This window comes from Pteropus medius, unplaced genomic scaffold (genome assembly GCF_902729225.1).
Source record: "Pteropus medius unplaced genomic scaffold, Ma_sr-lr_union100, whole genome shotgun sequence".
Classification (NCBI taxonomy): Eukaryota; Metazoa; Chordata; class Mammalia; order Chiroptera; family Pteropodidae; genus Pteropus; species Pteropus medius.
This window is the reverse complement of record NW_024342647.1, coordinates 1,077,219-1,098,413: the sequence shown is the minus strand read 5'-3', so window position 1 is coordinate 1,098,413 and position 21,195 is coordinate 1,077,219. Positions and strand designations below refer to the sequence as shown.

Sequence of the window (21,195 nt, the reverse complement as noted above, 5' to 3'; positions counted from 1 at the left end):
TGATTCATTGTCTTATTACATTAAGAAAGTTGACATGAAGCAATATGTTTTAACCCTGTCAATTTGATCTTAAAGATTTTCAACCTGTTTTGATCCTTCTGCTTTTCCTTGTGTTTCTTGCTCATTGCTATAACCAATGTACTCTCAGTCTTATTTCTACTTCATAATATATATTACTCTGAGAAATAAATATAATAAAACTGACAGAGGGTAAAACTGCACATAGAAAACTTGTTATAGACAAAATGATACAATCAAGTCTTGAAAATCTTTACAGCTCAAAATGGCAGCCATATTCTGTTGTTAACAGCTAATCTTTTGGTGATGACTTAAGGTAATAATTAAGGACATCTTCTCTTGTGCAGGGCTGTAGCACATATCACAGTGTGTGCTGTTGAGTTTTCCAGCGGTCCCCTGGCTGTTCACTAGTACTCTTTACAGTGGTTAGTGAAAATGCCAAAGGCAGACTCTTTTCATGTTGTGGGATCATAAAATTTGATAGCAAGATAGTAGGGTTCTTGGGTACAGTAAAGAAGAGTTTATCAAACCTGTTGTGGTAAGTTTGTTTTTAGCCACTGTTTTTGATTCTCATTTATGAAAAGGGTTGATAAATTAGAATTCTGAAAAGTAACCCCACATAAAACCAAGGCTGATAATTCTAAAAATACAGTGGAAGAGCTCATATTATTGTACTTACTAAATTTGATTTTACCTTTTGGTTTCCAGCAAAATTGAAGGCATAGAAAATATGTGTAATCTGCAAAAGCTAAACCTTGCAGGAAATGAAATTGAACATATTCCAGCATGGTTAGGGAAGAAGTTAAAATCTTTGCGAGTCCTAATTCTGAAAGGCAACAAGATATCATCGGTAAGTAATTCAAAGTAGCAAAAGATATTTTTTAAATTTGGGGGCTTATTTTTTTTAAAGATTAAAAATTAAGTTTTTTAAAAACGGAATCTCTTAAGGTCCTTGGTCCCTTGACCAAACATCACATTCAGATATAACCTGGGATTCTCTAGGGTAATTAAATGTAGGCAGTCCTGGTTTTATATGGTTCCATGGTACCTGAGAGTTGACCTTTTAGCATTTTCACATCTATCATTTCATTTGAGCCTGAGAACACTTGTTAAGGAGACAGTGCAGGGATTATTTTTTTATAATACTGTGAGTTAGGTAGCGTAGTCTTACTCCCATTTTCAAGTAAAGTTTCAGAGGTTAAGTCTCTCATCCAAAGTTATACACTTTGTGCCAGAATTCAGGTTACTGAATGTCTGGAATAGACTTCTATTTTTCAAACTTATGAATTAATCTCAATTATAGTGTTAGGTGTTTTAGGCGGTTAATACTGGCTTTTTAAAGTAGAGCAACTTCGTTATCATGGTTCACATAATCTGATAATGGTATATATTTTTCTCGAGTATAGTTTATGATTTTCTTATAATATTTGTACAATTAAATGTTCAATAAACATTGCTAAGTAAAAACATTAAATTTAAAATGAACATCTATCTTAGAATAGAAAATAAAAGATGTGCCTTTTAATATGCGTTTAGACTTGCCTTTTGTGACCTCAGAGGATCCCTACATCTCTCTAAAACTCACTGTTTAGGATGTGGTTCCATAGTGTAGCGGTTAACACATCTGCTTTACATGCAGAAGGTCCTAGGTTCGCACCCCAGTGAAGCCATGGTCCATGGTCTGTGGCCATGCCACCATGAGCAAGCCCGACTTCTGATCTCGGAGGCTAAGCAGGGTTGGGCCTGCTTAGTAGTTGGATGGGAGACCACCTAGGAAGACCCGGTGCTGTATGCATAAATAATAATAATAATAATAAATTTTAAAAAATAAAAAATAAAACTCACTGTTTAAGTTGGAGAAAACAATTTCTACCTTGCTTGTCTTACAGGAATGTTACAGGCTCAGATGAAATGATGGATTTGGATATACTTTAAAACAATAACTCTAAGGTCATATTCCTTAAACTTTCACCAGTGGAAGCCAGTAATAATAAACAACACTTGTTTAATGTTGTGTAGTTAACATTATCAATGCTTTCTTATTTCATCTTTATAAAATCTGGCAGGGTGACTCTCTGCAATTTCACTGATGACCCAAAGGCCTCAGAGCACAACCCCTACTCCATGTTGTATTGCATCACCTTGGAGCTCCTGGAGCTTTAGGGTGATGGGAAGAGGTAGCTATGAATCTAAAATTTGGCACAAGTATTCCTCAAAGTTGTTAATCCGTGGGTAGTACTCAGCGTCAGCTGATGTTAACAGTAAAATCATTCAATAAATATTTATGATTATTTTTAATTTTGTATGACTTTTTCATCCCCGTTAACATTTGACATTGGCATCGAGAGTGATACACATTCACTTGGGAGAAATTTATCTGTACTAGCTATTTGTAGTAGTGTTTCTCAAACGTTTAAAATCCCTCTTTGGATAAACATAAAAACCTCACTTGAAAACTGTATCTCCACATATCCTTATTTAACTATCAGTTATATCTGTAACTGTTATCGGAAGATTTACGAAAAATTTTTCAACTTGTTCAATCATAATGAATCCTGTTTTATTCACTTATAACATCTGAACTTTGGGTAAGTCATTTAACTTCTTTGAATCTCAGTTTCTTCATCTATAAAATCAAGATGAGTCTTATAGCCTAAGTTGTTGTGAGGAGTCACAATGAAATGATATGTGGAAAATGCCTGATACTGCCCTGATACACTATAGATATTCAAAAACTCCCTTTCTGTTCTTCATCTCACACACTACTTTTGGATAATGGATTTCATGAATAGATTCCTTCCATGTTAATAGCAATTTCCCTGACAATACTTCCTTTAGGTTTGTTTATGGTTTTTAAATTATACCAATAATAACATATGTCATTTCAGCTCCAAGATGTAAGCAAGTTGAAACCACTTCAAGATTTGACTTCTCTGATCCTACTTGAAAATCCTATTGTGACCCTTCCTCACTACTTCCAGTTTACCATTTTTCACCTCCGTTCACTGGAAAGTTTGGAAGGTCAACCAGTAACCACTCAGACCAGACATGAAGCTTTTGAGAGATTCAGTTTAGGTAAGGTGACAGTTTAAATAAAACAACTAAATTTAGGTGGGAGAGGAATAATTCAGAAGTTATCCAGAAAAATACATAATAAATATATAATGCTATCAAAAATTGTGTGGAATATGGCACTATAAATCATTTAATTAAACAATGTCATTGAGCATGAACTGTGAGCCAGGCACTGTATCTGGCACTAAGGATACAATGGTGAGCAAGACATATGGTATTGGCCTTCCTGCAGCTTGTGTTTTAGTGGAGAAGACAGATAAAAAGCAAGTAAACCCAGTTAAAGTAACAAAGGAGAACAAGCGCCCTTTTTGGGAAGGTGGTGTAAAGATATGAAAGGCTCTCTGAGGAAATGATATTGAAGCTCATGGTAAAGGCAAGAATAGAGTAGCCATGTGAACAAAGGCATTCAGGGAGAGGGAGCAGCTTATACTTTGAGGTTGGAAAGATCCTGGTTAGTTAGGAACTAAAAGAAGATCAGTGTGACTGGAAGATAGCTGAAGAAAAACTTTGGAGAGATGAGGAAGGTGAGATGACATAGGGTGTTGGGGTTGTCTGGATTTTATTTCAAGTGCAGGGGAAAGCTATTGACAATTTTTAAGCAGGAGTGGAACATGAGTCGGTATATATATTAAGATTATTTTTGATACAAAATGGAGAATGATTTGGAGCAAGGCAAAATGGAGCCAAAGAGACATATGAAGAGGCAATTACAGAGCTCTAGGCTAGAAATGTTGATGGCCTGTATTTAGATGGTGGATGTGAAATGAATGGATCAGTTTGGAGGTAGAAGTAACAGCACCTTCTAATGCATAATTCCCAGGCTCCTGGCTTGATTGCTTGGATGGCGATATGGTTTATAAAAATGGGGGAAATCAGAATGCTAAGTTTGAATGTCTGTGAAACAACCAAGAAGAAAGTTGAAAATGGGAGTTTGGAGTTCAAAGAGATCTGTAGTAGAGTTATAAGTTTGAGAGTCATAAAAATGATAGTTGAGGAATTGATTAGCTCACTCAGGCAGGAGTTGGGAAGAGCAAGAAAGGGAGCCAGCTAAGAAAAATGAGAAAGGCCAGCACAGTAGGAGAAAACCAGGAAATAGTGAGTTGCAAAAGCCCAGAGAAGAAGATTTCAAGAGAGGAAGTGGTCAGCTATGTTGAATGTTGCTGAGACATGAAGCAGTAAGATGAGCACAGAGAGGTGCATTAAATTGGCAACATATGATGATGATCTTGACAAGAGCAGTTAAGGAATGATTGGGACAAATGCTAGATTATAGGTGGAAGATGGAAGAGTGAACGGAAAGAAGATAGTTGGGTGAAGACTCCCAATTTCCTCCCACAGTTTCTCTCCCCTTTTATCTAACAAATGAGTTTTTTAAAAAAAAGTTTAGAAATAAAAAAAATATATATGTATATAGCTCCAGACCACTAAATGAGCAGAAGCATATGTGGTAAACCTCAAAGCTAGTACTCAAATAAAGACAATATTCAAGAGTGCAGTGGAGAGACAAATCATGGCTCAATTCTTTTGGTCCTTTAGAAGACAAGAAGATGAGGTCAGAGAAAAAGAAAAAAGACTGTCAGTAAGAGGACAGGACACTTCCTTCATCAGAAAGGAGAGAAAATGTGTGCAGGTGTGGGTAATTTTGTTGCTTTGGTGGTGGGTAAATCAGGAAGTTCCCACTAGTGATGTCTGTTTTCTCATGAAATATGAGGTCATCAACTGAGAAAGAAAATAGGAGTATGGGGAGTTTGAAGAGAAAGAGGAAGGTATAACATAGCCATTTTAGAATGTTAGGGAATGAGCCTCTGTGTTTAACCATTTGAAATTGATTTTAGTCCATTTTGACTTACAAAAATGACAGTTTCATAATGGTTGGTCCACTAATTCAGAATATGGTAAGTTTTTATTAGCTTGGCATCCCCCTAACTCAACATTTATTACCCCAAAGTTTGTTTTAGAATCCTTAAAATATAAATAATGCAAAGAGAAGTCATCATATAAATATCCTATTGGGGGAAATATTTAAACTACTTATGATTCATAAACTACTTATGATTCATGACTTTGAATATTAATTAGAAGTCTTTAATGTGCTGAGCTCTTAGGATTCAGTGTTGAGCCAGATAGATGCAGTTTCTGCTTTCACAAAGCTTTAGTGGGAAGGCAGACATCTAAGCTATTTGATCACATTTTACAACTCCCTGTGTGACAAGGGCCACAGCAGAGGTGCAGGGTAGTATGAGAGCATTCCTGAGAAGCATCTAACATGGCGAGAGGGTAAAATTAGGGCAGATGTTTTTAAATCTAAGACCTGGAAAATATAAAATAGGCCAGTGGGAGGTAGAGGAAGACAGTTCCAGGCAGAAGGTGTGAATAAAAGCCTGCAGATGAGAAGAAGCATCACAAATCTGAAGAATTGGAATCATTTCAGAAAGGCTGCAGTGGGATGTGCTTGAAAATGAGGATAGAGAGAGAGTTTGAGACCAAATCATGAAGAGCCTCGTCAGTCCTTCATGTAGACTTTTTGGATCTTATCCTAAGCATTATGGGAAGCCTTTGAAGGATTTTAAGATAGCATAGTATTTTGCAAACATGCTTGCAGCATCCTTTAAAGTGTAATTACTAATATCAAATAAAATATTGCATGTTTTTTATAGTAGACCTAGGGGAAAAAAACTTCATTTATGAACACACTGATTGAATTAAATAGTTGGAAGAAAAGTGATATCTTTTTAAATTGTTATTCAAATGATAATAGCTTCCTTACTTCCTAATATAAATCGCTTTCTAGTTCAAGATAGTCTTTTTTCCCAAAACCATAGTGAATAATTTTAAAAGTAGACTTGTATTTATATTATTTTAAGAGTTCTTTGCTATTAAGAAATATTCTTACCTTTCTTGAAATAGGAAATATAATGATCAATAAACTATTAAATTTGTATTGGCAGAAGAAGTACAAAGACTAGAAAGAGACTTGGAAAAGAAGATAATGGAAACTGAAGAGCTTAAAAGCAAACAAACAAAATTCCTTGAGGAAATTAAAAATCAAGACAAATTGAACAAATCATTAAAAGAGGAGGCCATGTTACAAAAGCAGAGCTGTGAAGAGCTAGAGAATAACCTAAACACAAAAAATGAATTGGTGAGTTCGTATTTTACATTGCTTTGACTGTTTTTTTGAAATAGATAATTCTTTGTCCTTGAGTCTACAAACACAACTTCCTGACCATAGAATGGGGAAGATGTGGTTTAACAGAAATATGTGCAAAAGATTTACAAGTTGTAGTTGACTAGGCACTGTATGATATGACTGCCTAAAAGATGAATGCTGTCTTAGGCTGTATTATGAGGAGTATGGTATCCAGAACAAAGGAGGAGGGGATGCCCTATACTGTAAGAAGCTGGTAAGACTATCCGTAGATGTGTGTGATTTTTTAAACAATATTGTTGGTCAGGCTGTGTACATTGGCAAAAACTTCTAGAAAGCAGTTTGGCAAAATTATCCAAGTTTACATGGTCATACCATATTGTCCTGCATATTGGAAATATATATAGTATTTTTTTATTATATTTCTATTATTTTATTTTTATATAATTATTTAGTTTTATATATATTTCCAATAGTATGTTGTGGAGAAATGGTAGCAAGAATGTATAAAGATATTGTATATGTACATTTATATATATGTATATATAAATACACATATACTCATGCATGTATACAAGGACTTTTACTACAGTATTTTATTAGCGAAATATTGAGAATAACTAAAATGTCCCTCAGTGGACATCTATGTGGTAAAATTATCATTGTTACTATTAAAATGAGGTAGATACGGAAGAATGTCTAACACATATTGCTATGTGAAAAAAAGCAAGCTGTAAAACAGTATATCAAATGAAAATAGTATATAATAGTATCATTATGTGTAGGGAAAAATGATAGAATATGTACCAAACTCTTGACAGTAGTTATTTCAGAGGAATGGAATTACAGACTCTGAAATTGCCATTTATGTTTAAATTTTATGTAATTTGGCTTTATGGTTGAAATAAGAAGAAAAGATATTTTAAAAGAGAAAGATTTAGACTAAATAGTATATGTCCAGAAGGTACCTGACCCAGAGGCTTCATAGATCGTGAGACCATGTCCCATGAGGAATGGCCAAAGCAACAGGTGTGTCCAGGCTGGAGAAGAGGATACTAGGTGAGCTATGATGATTGCCAAGACTTTCATGGAAGAGAGACTTAGAGTTATTGACTAAGGTCCTATGGGGTGAAATTAAGAAGTGACAAATAGAATTATAGTAAAACAGTTTTTCATTTAGTAATAAAGAAGAAATTTCTAATAGCTGTCCTGAGATAAAATGTGATAACTCTGGAATGTGTTTGCTGTCGCTGAAATGGGCATTTGCTCAGGGTTTGGGGAAAAGATAAAAAACATTAGTCAGGAGATGGACTAAATGTTCTTAAAAGGCCTTTTTAACCCAGAAAGTTTGATTCTGTAAAATTATTAGGCTACTGTCTTTGAAGGAAAAAATAGCTATTGGTTCTTTCTTTTTTTTTTTTCTTTTCACAATTCTTTTCTGAGCCATGAATAACTTAGAGAATTATACGTCTCATATAACTGTAGAATCTTAGTTATCTTTTTTTGCATCCCCTTTTCAAGATTGGCATTCTGGTTTAATTACTTGATTTGTTGACAATAATTCAACTTAAGCACATAAATTTTTTAGCAAGAAATGAAGTGTTCCTTCTCTGTGTAGAGAGGAAAATTGTTGCTTGAAATCCAAATACGTACCTCCTCCTTCTTGAGCTCTTCTTTGCCTGAGAAAAAGGATAGAGGACATGATGAAATGGCAGCTTTCTCAGCTATGTTAGTCAAATATTCAGAGCATTTGTGAGTTCCTTTATATGCCTCTTATTTGAAGGTAGTTTTCAAATATGTCAGCTATATTCTAAGGACATATTATAAGACATTAGTAATTCGGTGATTATCAATGATTTTATATTATACATACTTCTGTTGCTCTTCATTCCATAGTAACATAGAATGGACAGATGCACAGTTAAATCATTGGAGACTTACATGACAATCAGTTTTATTTTAGCAGTGAACTATTTGTGCCATCACTTAACATTTGTATTTAAAATACAAAAAAAAAACAACCAACCCAACAGTACTTCCTGTGGTATCACTTGACATTTATGAACATCTAAAAATTTTTCCTGAGTTACTGATCCTTTTTTTGTAATATAGAATTCATTTTTTTTTTAAGATAAAAGAACTTATAATTTCCATTTGCTGACTCCCTGGTGCGTATTAGCCAACCTATTGAAAACCTTGACAAAAACAAGCCCGATCCCATCTGATCTCGGAAGCTAAGCCGGGTCAGGCCTGGTTAGTACTTGGATGCGAGACCACCTAGGAAGACCAGGTGCTGTAGGCGTAAAAAATAAAAAATAAGAGATTGTAAGCTGACAAGGTCCTTGCAGTCCGTGAGTCAACCAAGGGGTGCCACACCTAAATAAATAAATGAATGAATGAATGAATGAATGAATAAATAAATGTTAAAAAGAAAACCTTGACAAAATGTTATATTTTATGACTTTGTGCTATCCCCAAATTATGGATTATTATAGTTGCCTTATTTTCTCTTTATTTATAATATTGACATGTTTGTCTTGTGAATAAACGTTTTGTAAATTGTCAAATTTTTACTGTTTCGTCTTTTCTGTAACTATTTTTGGTTAGAAAATAGACTGTGCTCTTAATATCATGTTATTTTTTATCATTAGCCATTTAAAAACACATTTACATATAAAGTTAATATGTTTATTGTAACCAATTCAGACAACACAGATGTATTCAGTAAAAAACAAAGGTCTTACTCCACCTGCACTTCATTCCTTAGATGTTAATATATACACTTTTTATTTTCTATGCTTATATAATATATATGTAATTGCATGACGTATATGTAATTAATTAATTCTGCATCTTATTTTTTACAGAACAGTATATCATGGACAGCTCTCCAGGTTTAGAAAAAATACATGTGCACATACACGTATATACACACACAGTCATAAATCTTCATATTCATTTCAAAGTCTATATTTTGTTCCATTCTATGAATCCTCCTTAAGTTTTGTAGCCTACCCTTCTGATGAACGTTTAAGTTGCTTCCTCTTTTTTGTTATTAGAAACAATACTACAGAGAAAATCTTTATATATTTTTATACCTTATGCATTCATACTAGTAATTCCTTAGTATAAATCACTACAAGTAGAATTACTGTGTAATTTGCATTTTAAATTTTGATAACTATTAATGCATCTTTCATAAACTTATAACTTTTACACTTCTATAGCAATAAATGAATAAGCCCAGTTCCCCACTTGATATTATTATGTTAAACTTGTAAATAGGAAAAATGTGGGCTCTCGTTGCTTTAATTTCACATTTCTTTAGTGCTTAAGAGTTGAGTATTACATATGTATTTATTAGCTATTTTGTATTCTTTAAATTTCTTCTTTAAATTTATATTGTTTTGCCTATTCTTATTCCAAGGGACTATTCTCTTTTAGAAAAAGAATTCTGGGTCTTATTCTAAGAGCCTGCATTTGAAAAACATTTTCCATTCTCTTACACAGAATATCTGGTGATAATGTCTACAGTTAATGTCTTCCAGTCCTAAAGTAATTCCTCATGTAATTAGGTCAACCTATGAAAGAAATGTAGTAACATTGAAGTAAAACTGCTGGTGGCCATTTAAACTAAAGTAGTCCCCCCCTCCTGCTACCAACAAATATTAATTTTAATTAACTTTAATATTATTGTTTCCTTTTGTCTTTTTGGAAGTTATTTAACTCCTGTTATTCAGTTTCCTTATTTTTAAAATGAGATAACATTCTTGTCCTGCCAGTCTCACAGAGTTGTGAGGACTTAATGAGGTAATGAATGTGAAAATAATTAGAAATGAATCAAGCTAAATAATGGAAGGTGGTAAATCTATAAGTCATAGAATGATGGTAAAATGTGTCCATATAAGAACAATTCAAGTATTAACAATATCTTTTTAAGATAAATTGTCAGTAAAGAACAACTTATATTGGTACAGCCTAACTCTAGAGTTCTCCGGGTGATGGTCTTTGTTTGCTTCTTTCTCCTTTTAGCCCTTCTCTTGGTTTCTTGCAGACCTTTTTCTGCCGATTCTTTTTTCTTCCTTAAAGGTAGTTCCTTCAGGACTGAATTGCACACTGTTTTTCATGGTTTGCATGATAATTTGTATTAATATGCTTATGTACATTTTCAGTTTTAAAACTGGCTTGCCGTCTCAAGAAATGTGCTTGTATATGTATGTATAATTTTTTTTAATGGATGTGTATGTAGAAGAGTGAGTTCGAATGTCAAGGGAAAAAATTTGTATCATTTTTCCTATTGGTAAATATGTTAACTGCAGTCAGCTCTTGATTATCCACAGCTAAGACCGTGACTAGCCTACTTCCCAGGTCCTTCGACTCCTAATTTGCTCTTATTTATGTATTTCGTCAATGAGCGTTCAGTGAATGCTTACCATATGCCAACCCTGGTGCTGTTAAAGACACAAAATTACCTTAAGATGCACAGAGCATTTATTATTATTTGCCTGCAGAGAGCAGCTACACATCCTCCATGGTTCAGTCATATTTTGCTTTGTTTGGCCCTACTGCCAGTGATCTTTGGGGAGAGAAGCACAAGATTAGTTGACACTGTTAGTTGTGGGTTGCTTTCTTGAGACTTGGGAACTTATGAGCATTCACTGAAAGCATCAATGTGGATGACGTGCAGGACACCCTGTAGCAGGACATCAAAGGCAACATAGTTAGACAGAATGTTGGCTTTGAAATTAGGGGACTTGGAATTGAAGTCTACCTCTTCCACTACCAGCTGTGCAACTGGGCAAGTTATTTAAACTCTCTGCACAGCTTTTATCATCTCATAAGGTAGTTGTGAAGATTCAGTGAGACAAGAGAGGTAAAATGCTTAGTACAGTGTCTGTCACACAGAGAGTACTCGATCAAGATTACCTGTTATCTTTAACAGGTTAGCATTACTTCTCTTTGATGGATAATCAGGAAGTGACTGTAAGCTAAATCATGCACGATTTAATTTCCTGTTTATGTTTGTTTAAGTTATATTCTCGGCAGCTTGCATTTTTATATTAATAAAGTTTTTCTGCATGTTTTTTGTCTGATGTCTGCTATCAGACACTGGCCAACAAAAAAGATGACAATCACTTAGTGGACCTTTGAAATGGACTCAAAGGATTGGTTTAGTAGAAAGGGGGCTGATACTAGTAGTTAATAAAATATTTAGCCTCTGCCACTAATCTAATATATAACTTTTGACAAGTTAATTCACCAATGTATGACTCAAATTTTTTATTTATAAATTCAGAGAATTAGATTGGATGATTTCTTCTAGCTCCAAAAATTTCTAAGGATAACTAAAAAGTTATAATTATAGTAGAATTACTTTATTAAAAATTTAATATTATATATTTGGATCTGGTTGATCTTATTTACATCCCTTGTTCCTCTATGACAAAGAATGTTCTGAACACTTAAAACTGAGATGCCATTAGCCAAAATCCAGTTAAAACCAAACTCTTATTTTCATCCTTCTCACTCCTCCTCTTGACTCCTTTGTAATTATTGTGAAATACATTTCTATCAAATACATGATTTGAAGCTATTATTAAAATCACAGAGGAAGTTAAACGAATTAATGCTAATTATTGGAAAATCAGGAAGCAGGTACTTAGTTGACTAGTTACTTAAAAATAATTGATACAGAGTTATTTTCATGTTTGGATAAAGCAAATTTAAATATTTTTTTAAAATCTTTATTCATTTATCCTGAAATAGCATATAAACTTCAAAGGTCTTTTATGTGATCTCTTATGAAATGATCGTTTTGTATTTCATTCTTTATCATACTTTAGAATTGTGATAAAAATTCTCTGAATGTTGTGCTATTTGCTGTGGAGTTTTAAACAGTGTAATTATTAGTTATGATTAGAACTTGCCCCATACCATTGTTCCTTTATACTAACTTACTGACGCTATATGTTGTCTGATATCACATTGGGCCAATAGCTAAAACAGAAGACCTTGGAACTAACGCGAGCATGTCAGAAACAGTATGAGCTGGAACAGGAATTGGCCTTTTATAAAATTGATGCTAAATTTGAGCCACTAAATTATTATCCATCAGAGGTAAGTTATAGTAATTTTTTAGTAATCCAAAGTTAAAGCCAGCATTAAATGGGGTAGGGGAGGGCAGGTGATGGAGATTTTCAAGGGATTTTTTCAATAACCACTCTCCACTTTCTTGTTATGAGGGCATCAGCAAAGTAAATGTCTTTTGATTGACTCTGTGAATTAATTGGTTCCATAAGTTAGAGCAGTATCCAAAAGAGGTAAAAAGCCCAGAAGGATCTTTACCCACAGCCATATCCATAACTCAAAGCAGCTTTCTAACTAACTCTCAGTTACCTCACTTAAATCTAAACTTTCAGAAAAAAGGCACTGCCTGCTTCAGTAACCATGGAATAGTCATCTCTCTACATTGTTTGTTGAATAATCACGGAGTTCAGTATTAGTCAATCATTATTTAGTTAATCAGATGCCATAAATGTTACTGCAACAGAGAAACCACTTCTAAGACCCAGTGATTCCAACCAATATCATATGTTACTTAGTTAGAAATGCAATTATTAAAATTTATTAGATTGAGGTTTTACTTATATATCAGCCAAGAAACCAAAATAAAGTACATAGATTTCTGATTTGAGAGATTAAGCAGTGATAAAAATCACATAACTGTAGGCAGTTCTTCAAGTAGTTAGTCAAAGCTCACTTTTCAGCGATGGGAGGAAGAATCCTTTGAGATCATTTTTTGCTCTAATTCTTTTTTGGTATATTAAGAATAAAGGAATGATATATATTTTTCAAATTCTATGAATGTAGAACTAATATTTAGGCAGTTCTGTAATATATCTTACACTAATAAAATGAATGTCACTTGACTGCTTAAATGTTATTTATTAAACCATAAATCTGTTAATTTATTTTGCTTTTAGTATGTTGACATTGATAAAACCCCAGACGAAAGCCCTTACATTGGCAAATCCAGATACAAGAGAAATATGTTCACCAGAGAAAGTTATATCAATAAAGCCCAGCCAATAGAGATCAAGAAGATGGAGCCAGATGAAGGGGAGCAACTTAGAAATGAACACATGAACTTGAGAGTCCATACACCACTGGATGTGCAACTAGAAGACAAAGAAAAAAAAATAAGCGCAGGTTTAAAAGAGTTATTTTGAATTCTTTAAAAATATATAGGCAAATTTTATTTTATAATTCTTTTATTTAAACATACCGAAGGTATTTATTAAGTTGTTTACAGGAAAAGTCTAAAATAAAAGTAGTGATTCATTGATCGGATTATTTTCTAATGATTCTTGTTATGGTAGGGAGTGGGGTTTCTGACAGTAATTTAATGGCAGCCTGTCCACTGGATACAAGAATGCTTAAATCTGTTCCTGTCAACAAGTCTTTCTCACCATTGAAGCTATACATTCAAAGGCATAATTAGTAAAAATTGAAGCAAGTAAAGTACCACTTTATTACTATGCATATAGCCAAAACCTAAAGCAGTGCTCTGGATAAGCTAGATCATTGCACTCTACTTAGGCCTGAACCTAAGGCTGGCCTTTGACTCTTCCCAACCTGTCCCACACTCCACCTCCTCAACTTTCTCTCCCACCCCCAAAACACATCTAATTCAAGGGATCTTACCACCTCCTGGCAAGTCACAAAGAGGAAGAAGTCAATCCACGAGGGCACTTAGTGACCCTGCCAGTGATAAACTTTGAATCCACTTACCCACTCAGCTGCATGGATATAGAAGAAAGAGAAAGCAGACCTGAATTCACGTATCCCACTAGTAATCATGGCCCATCGTGGGACTCTCACCAATCAGATTAGCAGCTTATTTTCCCCTGTTTGGTAACTAAATGGAAACCATGGAAGGCCAATAAAGATTGACTTGGAGAAGGGAGAAAGGAGACTGAGTTGTCCATTTCTACATATAATATATACAAGGCTCCGGAGGGGAAAAGCAAAAATAAATCAGATATTTGTGCAGACTAGCTTCAAGGGGCTCATCGTGTTATAGGAGGCGGGGAGGGAGGGAGGGAGAGAAAATGGAAATTTAAGATAGAAAATAATTTGAGATCACCTGTAGCTGAGAAAGACTTTTCAGTAATGAATTTCTTGAGTCCCACCATAAAAGCATTTACCTCTAACACAGGTTTTTTTTTTTAATACCTTGAGTTTAATTATAATTTAGTGATATGTAAGTGCATATTTACCAATAAAATCCTTATTCTCTCTAAAGAGTTCTTTAGTGTTGGAATTGTCAAATACGGCCCCTTTATGTTAAGAATTTTACAAGTAAAAGTTCTGTAGCATATCATGAAACTATTCTAGAACTTAATAGAGAGGAAAATCATCATAAGAAATTACTTTTTTATTCTTGTGATATAGAATATAATTTATAATCTAGAACTTATTTGGGAGAAGATTATTGTGAAGAAAAATATCTGGTATAAATTTGAGAATTCAAGATTTTTCTTGTATGTCTGTGTGGTTTTAAATTTGCAGCACAAACTCGATTGTCAGAATTGCATGACGAAATAGAAAAGGCAGAACAACAAATTTTAAGAGCTACTGAAGAATTTAAACAATTGGAAGAAGCTATACAACTTAAAAAAGTATGTAAAAGCAAAGAAGCAATGCTAAGAGGAAATGCAACAACTAAAATGTTTTCTCCCTTCACGACCATGTAAAATAATGCCTAATTAATTACAGAATAATAAATTTCAGAGTCAAATATGGTTTTAGAATTTTCCAAATACATTTTCCTTCCATTCATGATGATACCCTATTTTACAAAGTGTGTAGAAATAAATTACTTATAATTTATGTTAAAAGATGTATTTGGTCTACTCTTATTATGAAAGCACCCACATTACCCAAAGAAGTTGCTTCCTGATAGATCTCTTCTAATTTAATTAAGCATTCCCCACCTTTAAGATCCTGGGACCTAGACTGAGAGCCAGAAGTCATCTGTACTATATCATGAACATTATCAAACATAAACAGCAGAAATGTAAATAATATAAAATACGGTATACAAAAAGATGGAAGTGATACACTCAGAAATTACCAAAGTGTGTCATGAAAAGTAAGCAGATCAAACCCATGATGTAATTACAAAGAGAAAATTCAAAAAGGAAGTATTTGATGTTTTTAAGTATATAAAAAGTTTTAGTTCGCAACTTTAAAAAAATCTGTATTTCAAAATTATGATAACTGCATTCGTACTGTAGTAGGTAGATCAAGAACGTGAAATCCAAATTGTAGATTCTTTTAAAGATAAACTATTGTTACTTTCAGATTTCGTATACCTAATATACTCAAGTTTATTGGAAGCTCACTATGTGGTAGTCACTGGCTGGGTCCTGAGTAATGAACAAAACAGGTATGAGTCCCTCGTGGACAGAAAATAGGCCATAAGCAAGTAAAAAAAGTGAAAAAAGATACATAGTTAAATAATGTAAGTGCTGTAGGAAAAAATAAAAAATTTGGAGAGACAATAATTAAGCTATAATTTAGATTGTGGGGACCCACAGAGACTTCTCTGAGGAGGTGACATTTAGGCTGAGAGCCAAAGGATGAGAAGGAACCAGGGAGTTTATTCTAGGCAGAGGTGCCAGTGTGTGCAAAGACTTTGAAACTAAAGATTCCTCTGCAAAGTGAGAGAGAGTATAGTGGAAGATAGATTGAAGTTCGTGGCAGGCTTCATAGGCCATTTTAAGGGGTTTGAATTTTATTCTGAATATAATGGGAAACCTTTGAAGGACTTTAGGTAGTAAAATGGCTGATCCTATTTGTGTTCTTATAAGAGCACTATTGCTACTGCAAGCGAGTGAAATGAGGGGCAGAAAGAACGGAGCTGTGTACATCTGTTAGGCTATTGTTTAGTACAGGCAAGAGATGATATGCCTTGGAATTGGATGGTAGACATGGAGAGAAAGGCTAATGCTTTTGGCAGTAGAACTGATAAGATTTAAAGATGGATTGAAAGTGAGAAATGAGGTGGAGGGAGCTAGAAGGCTTTATAATAGCACTGGCCATGTAGATAGTCATGCAGTTAACATCATTTTGAAATACAGATTTTTAAATGTTGCAAATAACTAAAACTTTTTATATACTTGAAAACATCAAATACTTCCTTTTTAAATTTTCTCCCTATGTAATTATGTCATGGGTTTGAGCTGCTTACTTTTTCATGACATGTTGGTAATTTCCGAGAGTGTATCACTTCCATCTTTTTGTACATATGATTTTATATCATATATGTAAGTAATAAACAATTTTTAAATAAAAGCATACTTACAAAAATATGCTTGGAAAAAATAGGTATTTTAAATGAATAAAGTCTAAGTTTTTCATTACACTATTTACTTGACATCTAATAACAAGGGTAAGTACTAGATAAAGTCAGCTACCATTAATACTGTGGTTATTATTTATAATTTACAAGTTGCTTATATTAGAATGACAACTTCATTTCCCCATGCTATTATTAATTTTCATAAACTTATGAAATAAGATTTTCAACATATAAGCATAAAAGTATAAGATATGAATGCAGTGCCTAGATAACTTCATATTTTACTTGTAATAAAAAAAACCGATAGAGCATAGAATACCTTTAAATTGTAAAAGTCGTTTTCATTAAATTTGTAAATCAGCGTTGCTGTCTTCTGTTAATCGTGTGTTGGGCTGTTGGGGGGTTAGATTTCAGAAGCAGAGAAAGACCTTCTTTTCAAGCAGTTGAGTGATAGAATACAACTTCTAAATAAATTGCGTCAAGAGGCTCTGGATCTAGAAATGCAAATGGAAAAGCAAAAGCAAGAAATTGCTGAAAAGCAGAAGGAGATCAAGGACCTGCAAACAGCCATAGATAGTCTGGATTCCAAAGACCCAAAACATGTAAGTAAATGAAAAGATTTTGGCTTGTTTAGAATCTAGTTTTATCTAGACATAATAATAATGTCTTATCATTTTTAGCCAGAATTTTTTCTGAAAATTTTTTTAGTTTAATGCACAAATTTGTGTATGCATTAATTATATATGTGTGTGTATATAATATGTGTATGGTGTGTGTGTATATATATATGATTATATGTGTATTATATATAAAATATAGGTGTGTGTGTTTAAAACATAACCACCTAGGGCTTGAAGGAAGTTGCTTTCAGTAAAATGAGGGATGCATAGTATACTTATCTTTTTTCAGTAGTTGAGTTTCATTATATTTCAAATCAAGAGAAATCTGCTTCAAGGCTCTCACCAAACCTCTTACCCTTTTACTCTCTTTGCCTTATTTTCTTCTTTCTTAAGAGCCAGGTGGTGAGATAGGAGAGCTGAAGTCCCTCCTCTACTTCTTCTTTAATCCTTTATGCAAATATTCCACTAAAACTCTGTGTTGTTCCATATTGTTTTGTTTTGTCCTTAAAAAGGAAACATTTCTCTAGAGTATGTCTTCCTAAAATGTGGCCAGAGATGGTCAGATGGCTAGATGATGGAGTTAGGTTCTTGTCTTTCTATCTGTACCCTGAGAAGCCTTACTAATGGCTTATATTTTAGCCAATATTTGTAATATAGAAGTAAATATGTTTTCTGCATATTTTACTGGTATACTTTAATATTATTTTTAAAGAACTTTACAATCTCTGGATCAAGAGAAATCATAGAATTTAACATAGTAAGGGCATGTACTATAATTGCTTTAAGTACTTGACAAGTTTTTAATTATTCCTTTAAACATTTTAGCAAAATATCATAGATAATTTTTACAGGCCAGCTTATTTTGACAAAGGGTGACCTTATCATTATAGGCTAAGGTCTTTTCTAAAACAAAAGCCAGAGTATTAAAATTGAATCCAAAAGTATTATTTTTAAGTATTTTTGGTACATGAAAAATTAGGGATTTTAAATAATATGTGTAATATGGTCAATAATATCTTACTTTACTGCATTTATTTGTTCAAAAGTCTGCCATGCCATGTGAGGCCCCTGAGGACAGAACCTGTATCCCCAGGGGCCAGCCCTATGTTTATGAATGCTTACATAAAGGAAGATAGGAAGGAACCAGTCTATAGGCACTACCCAAAGCTCCTTTACTGCCCCTTGCAGTTCTGTGATTCGTGAATAATTAGAACTGAGATTGTGTGTTTGCTTTCTCCAAACTACTGTGATATACTGGGCAGACAGGGAGTCTAATGCTTACTGTATTACTGTAAAGAATTACATATTGGAAGGAGTTAGATGAAAAGTAAGAAGCGCATCCAGGTTTTGAAGGTAGCCAAAATAAATCTGTGTCAGTGGGGATGAAACATACAAACCAGATTTAAGGTTCCTTTTTGGTATTGTTAAAACTACTAAGGTTAATTCTTAAGATTACAGTGTTAGATTGAGCACCAGAGATGTCTCTTTTTAATCTGTTCTCCCAGAAGGAGCATCTCTTTCTAATTTGCACAAAGTCCCATTATTGGCTTATGTTAGAAACTTCATTTTAGGCTACAAATATGAATATTTTAGCAAAAGGGAAAAAATCAAGAGTGGGATCCCTGCATATTTTTTTACAGGTATACAGATAGACTTTTATTCAGTTAACTTTTATTTATCTTAATTAGATGAAGTATCTTTCTGAATAGCAAATAAAATTTAAAAGTAAAAACTTGAGAGATTAGAAAACAGTATATGACTCGGATATGATGAAAAACAAATATATTAAGTGCCAACAATGTCTTGCATTGTGATGAGTTTTTTGCATATACTGGTGAGGAACTTTATCACAGCATCTATATGACATTGGTGACTTTATCACAGCATCTATAATTTGCAGAACATCAGAATGTGATTTAGAAAGATTATATCATTTAGATATCCCATATTCACCCTCTTAAGGAGAGGTAGAGCCCATACTTTATGCTGCTACAATGACGCGGTCCCCACAAAGGAATTAAAGGTCTAAAGAGATTAATTATTTTTAAAATTAGCTCAGAGCTAAGTGTAAGTCAGGTTTTTAACAAACATAAGCATTTAGTTAGTTTCCAAAGAAAAGGCATTATTTAAAAATCACACCTCATTTTAGTTATAAAAAAATGTTCATAGTTAGAAGTACATATATCACAAGAGCAAATAATAAAGATTTATATCACTCTTCCCTACATGGCAATGCCTTCTGAAAGCAAAAGGTAACTCTCTGTAGGGAATTAGCCTGCAGCAATCTGTTGCAAAGGGTGTGCGTGATTGGCTCTCGGGAGCTTCCTGTGTTGTGGGGCTTGCAGAGGCTGCCCATGATTGGACCGGCTGGGCTGCCGCTCACTCTCTGCCAGGAATGTGGTTTGAAGAGCAGGGAAGTTTCAGAGACTTGGAGGCGCTTACGAAAATGTGGCTGTCAGAGAGGGAAGTGCACAGAAATTTGAAGACATTAGAAAGCGGTCCGCCCACAATTTCCCTGTTCTCAACGGCTCGATTTTAACCGGACAAATTCTAAGTTAAGGTAGGATCATTTTCTCTCTCTCTGCACAAAGGACATAAAAGGAGGAGGAGTCAGATGTAAGTTCCTGTTTTTACAATAACTCTTTTGTGAGCTCCACAGTACTGAAAATCGAAGAATCAATCTACTTTTGCTTCCATGCATTTAACGCAAATCATGGGCATATTAAACCAATTTTTTGTCCTGCACATAAATAGATCTCAGTGGAATTTTTAATGGTAAATTTTAAAGATATATTGATAGAGATATGAATGCAAGAGTTTTTGAAAATTCTTAAGCCACAAAATCCTAAATTTACTTAGAATTTAAGCTGTTACCTGCAGTTACTTTTCCAGAAAGCTTTCAACAGATATTTTGGGAGTGTAGGAGAAGAGTTTTGAAAATCCCATCAAGTGTTACCAGTAGTAAATTTAAAAACTTGTGATCTAGCTGCCATTCATTTGTTCTTCAGAAATGAAGAGACTTTTCTTCGTTGTCTTTGGCTGCAGACTTCTAAATTGGGAAATGTTCTTTTATAATCAAATAGGTCTTAGCCTTGAAAGCCTTGGAGTTTGTTGTTCAGATATAGTTCTTTCTCCTGATAACTTCCTCTTGATTTATTGTTCTGTTCCTCTGATCTTGTTGGGGTGGTGGGGTGGGGTCAGATTAGAGCCTTGAGGGTGTGAGTGAGAGGGCAAAAATTCTCTGGGGAATTATTTCGTTTCCAAATGAACAGTCTCTCCACATGACCTAGCAAGTCATGTGATGGATCTGAGATTGAGTTTTCTCACGTGTAAAAGGAAGGGTTAGACTAGATTACAGTCTAGTCCTAGCACGCCTGAGAAATACAGTCCTGAAATTTCAGTTACCAGTAGCTCCCTAAAGCAGTTACTGTCAGTGTGTGAGAGGGTGTGTGGGTGTGTGAAAGCTGTTTTCTCTCAGGGGCATATGCAGTAGTAGAATGTGCCTCCTTAGGGCCCTCCATCCTGAGAATCACTGGGCTAAATGGTCTTTGAGGTCCCTCTCAGCTTCCAGTTTATTGCACCTAAAAGCAAAATGTTTCTTTGTATAAGGAATTGAAAATCAATATGAACTTCAAGTAAGTTTTCATTTCATGTCTCTATTATCCCTTAAGAAACCTTTTTTCAAAGTACATATAATGTGTTGTTTTATTAAAAAGATATCACTTGTCTGTTATAAAAAATTTTTAAATATTAAAAAAACTCATAAATAAAGAAAAAATCTGTAATCCTTCTACCCAGATATAATCCTTGCTAACATTTGGAATATAGTCTTTTTCTTTATGTATATGTGATCAATAAACTCTTGGAAACCCCTATAAAAAGACATTTTAATGCAATTCAAAGAACTCCGAACTTGGTGACATTACCTACTAGCTGTGCCCTTGGAAAAATCACTTAACCTCTTTTAT

At 34.0% G+C, this 21,195-nt stretch overlaps 1 protein-coding gene across 6 annotated transcripts in view; it reads left to right on the top strand.

Moving 5' to 3' along the window:
- CNTRL (centriolin) overlaps positions 1 to 21,195 on the top strand; it is a 72,700-nt gene that overhangs the window by 10,745 nt on the left and 40,760 nt on the right. For 4 of the 6 annotated variants that reach the window (XM_039866728.1, XM_039866726.1, XM_039866727.1 and 1 more), the window contains exons 5-11: positions 727 to 868; positions 2,907 to 3,093; positions 6,042 to 6,235; positions 12,239 to 12,358; positions 13,225 to 13,450; positions 14,813 to 14,922; positions 17,015 to 17,209. In XM_039866728.1, coding sequence (XP_039722662.1) covers positions 727 to 868; positions 2,907 to 3,093; positions 6,042 to 6,235; positions 12,239 to 12,358; positions 13,225 to 13,450; positions 14,813 to 14,922; positions 17,015 to 17,209 — 1,174 coding nt within the window. Of the gene's footprint in view, positions 1 to 726; positions 869 to 2,906; positions 3,094 to 6,041; positions 6,236 to 12,238; positions 12,359 to 13,224; positions 13,451 to 14,812; positions 14,923 to 17,014; positions 17,210 to 19,517; positions 19,844 to 21,195 lie in introns of those variants that run through there. The other 2 variants (XM_039866731.1, XM_039866730.1) reach the window with 2 other exon arrangements.